The sequence below is a fragment of the Zingiber officinale genome, chromosome 4B, assembly GCF_018446385.1.
Source record: "Zingiber officinale cultivar Zhangliang chromosome 4B, Zo_v1.1, whole genome shotgun sequence".
NCBI lineage: Eukaryota > Viridiplantae > Streptophyta > Magnoliopsida > Zingiberales > Zingiberaceae > Zingiber > Zingiber officinale.
Window position 1 is genome coordinate 19,373,603 of NC_055993.1, and position 3,387 is coordinate 19,376,989.

A 3,387-nucleotide genomic window follows, 5' to 3' on the forward strand; every position below is an offset into this window, starting at 1 on the left:
CCGCGCGTTGATTGTCAGGATGTGCATGTGCCTGGGCAACATACGGTGGGTGGGGCAGCTGCTCAACTCATCACTGAATCCAACGTCCTCTGTAGCCCTGTAGCTGTGGGACAACAACAATAGGTGCAAACAAAATGCACGATATTGTTCGAACTCAACCAACACCGGCATGAGGATGACATCTTAACACACCATAACATGCATCTTCAAACCACGTTGTTGCACTCGAACTAACATTAGTTTAGCCAAAACGTCAGTATCATATTTGCCTAATTAATAACGATATCCATCATTAGTTTATGGTTGGGCATACCATGACACGGTAAGCTTGAGCAAAAACGTTTTGATGATGTGAAGCGATGAGGTATTTCACATGGCTTGCTGCTGTTGTGTCGTGGTCCTTAACTTTGAGGTGTGTGTGTTTTTTTTCCGCTCACCAACTTCTACTTTACCCACATAACCAGCAGATGACTTTGCTGCCACATGACATGGAGCACCATCAGAGAATTTGGCAAAATGCATACACTGATCACATGCTACCTCGCATCAGATGGGACACTAAAGGATATGGTATTGTGAGGAGAGGATGATATGTAGACATTAAATCATTAATCTATTCTGGCAGATAGTGTTTGTAATTTATCAGTTTACATATAGGTTTGAAGCTTTGAAGCTCATATAGATTCATCTTAGTATATTAAGGAATTTGTGGAGAAAGGGTTGTGAGATTTTCATGTGGTTAGTAGCAAATTAATCTCTAACTGAAGGTAGACTTTGAAAAACCTATTCAGCACCACTTCTTTTCTGATAAATTTGCATGTGTAGACGAATCATTGCTGTCTACTGCTTCCTATTCCTGCAGTGGAGGTGGCTTGACATTTGGCTGAATAACTGCTGCAAGATTTTGTTGCCGAGGCCAGAGATAGTGGGACCTTTGTGATCGCTTAAATCATGGAAAGATAAATACAAATGCTTCCCGGTCATGGTGATTTATTTTGAATTGATTAAGTTCGAGCACAGGACAGGAAAGTGACAGGATTAGACTTTGAGACAATTTGCTCTTCAAGTTGCTTGCAGTTTTTAGGTAAAATTATATGACTGGGGACTAATGACATTGTCATACAAAGTCAGTCCTTCCACGAGTCAAAACAATCACATCTTAATAAGCGGAAAGAAGAATTGTTTAATCTAATGAAATCCTAGACTCAAGCACCAATTGATGGTCAGTCAAACACACATCAATTTCTTCTTTTGTGTTTGTTTACCAAAGCTTCAAACAAGACTTGGGATTTTACCTGCTTTTATTATTTTTTGTCCATATCACAACTTCCACTATACCCTCTCTCCCTATTCTCATCTATATAAACCCTGTGCAACCTCTCATCATCCTCACTCATCTTGAGCCACTGCCTCTCCTTCAGACTTCATGGCTCTCCTCATTGCCTTGTTTTTGCCTGTCCTCCTCAATCTGCTCTCCACCAATGCCCAGCCATCTCCAGGGTACTACCCCAGCTCCTCGGTGAGTCCGATTAGGTTCACTGACGGTTACACTAACCTCTGGGGGCCTGAGCACCAAACCATTTCCCCAGATCAGTATTCGACCACCATCTGGCTCGACAGCAAATCAGGTCTGTTCGAACAGCTTCTTCAGATAAACTCGTCTTTCATTCCATCCTTCGATTGAGAAATATCTGTGGTCAATACAGGAAGTGGATTCAAGTCGATCCATTCTTACACAAATGGCTACTTTGGGGCTTCCATCAAGCTCCAGAGTGGCTACACTGCCGGCACAAACACAGCATTCTATGTGAGTAAATTGTCTGCTTACTTGCGTCCTCTGTCTCCCCTGTTTACAATTCTCTTGTTTGATTGCAGCTTTCTAATAATCAAGCGTACCCTGGATTCCATGACGAGGTGGATATCGAATTCTTGGGGAATATTGAAGGGAGGCCGTACGTACTGCAGACGAATGTGTACGTGAGAGGCAGTGGTGATGGTCGAATCGTCGGCCGGGAGATGAGGTTCCACCTCTGGTTCGACCCCACCGCCGATTTCCACCACTACGCGATTCTGTGGAATCCAGATGAGATCATGTGAGTAACAGACTGATCTGCACGTAGATTCATTCCCCTTTAAATTTCGTTCAAGAATTCACTTTTAAACTTCATATACAAACATAAAGACACTCATTTATGATCATGCCTGAAAGAAGTTGCAGCCAACTCTATCTCTAACAAACGCCAAATTGAGTGGACTTGCCTAATTTTGGGTGGTAGATTTCTTTGTCAAACTGTAGACTCCATGATCTCTACTACCTAGTGAAGAATAAAAAACAGAGACCAATGGGGCAGTCTTGAGCTTAAGCATCTTGCACTGTCACAATTGCAGATTTTTGGTCGACGATGTGCCAATACGAAGATATGCTCGAAAGATCGAGATGACCTTCCCAGATCGACAAATGTGGGTGTATGGCTCCATATGGGATGCATCATCTTGGGCCACTGATAATGGTCGATATAAAACCGACTACAAGTATCAGCCTTTTGTGGGAAAGTACACGAATTTCAAAATAAGTCCCTCTGTGTCTTCATCGCCGACTGGCAACGGGCTGAGCTCAGCGCAATATGCAGCGATGCAGTGGGTTCAGAGGAATTACATGGTGTATTATTATTGCCAAGATTATAGTAGGGATCATTCTCTTACACCGGAGTGTTAAAAGTATCTGAATTATTACTGAAGTTGTGGCTAGTATTTATTTTACTGCTACATGATTACAGTTAAGATGAGTCGCCCTTCTACTATATAATGTGTTTGTAGTTGAGGCGTTTACTAGAATGTCAATTTCTTTTATTAAAAATGCAAGAAATATGAGTATTCTTGTACTCAATGTGTGTACACTTATGAAAATGTATTAATTATTTGTTAAAGAATGTTAACTTTTTCTTTATTTTACCTGAGCTTTATAATTAATTGCTTAAGATTGCTATATTCATTCTATATTGAAAGTTCAAGTAGGTTGATAGATTTTCATAATTCTATTATTGCTATGATGGCTAAAATTTCACAACCGTTTATTGTAATTGTACTTATCTCTTTTTGGTCCAATAATTTAAGATTAACACCATGAGACTTTTTGAAAATAGATAATATTACACCTTGGATCAATATTTATGTGCCAAAATAAATGCGACTTCTCTTTGCTTAAATTCTCCTTGTCTTTGGCCTTCTTCTCCAAATTTTTTCTTCTCCTCCTTCTCCTTCTCCTTCATCCTCTCTCTCTCTCTCTCTCTCTCTGTTCAACCATTTATGATTAGCCCTACAAGTTTCTTTTTTAGAAATAGATAATGTTGCATCTCGACAAAGAATCTCCTATAGTAATGATTTATG

The 3,387-nt window shown here is 40.2% G+C and overlaps 1 protein-coding gene across 1 annotated transcript; it reads left to right on the forward strand.

The window, feature by feature from the left end:
- Positions 1-1,372: 1,372 nt before the first annotated feature.
- Positions 1,373-2,952, forward strand: LOC121974819 (probable xyloglucan endotransglucosylase/hydrolase protein 32). The gene is made up of 4 exons (XM_042526069.1): positions 1,373-1,628; positions 1,707-1,807; positions 1,876-2,093; positions 2,389-2,952. Exons 1-4 carry the CDS (start codon positions 1,427-1,429, stop codon positions 2,714-2,716), a joined length of 849 nt encoding a protein of 282 aa, XP_042382003.1. The 5' UTR covers positions 1,373-1,426; the 3' UTR covers positions 2,717-2,952.
- Positions 2,953-3,387: the final 435 nt, after the last annotated feature.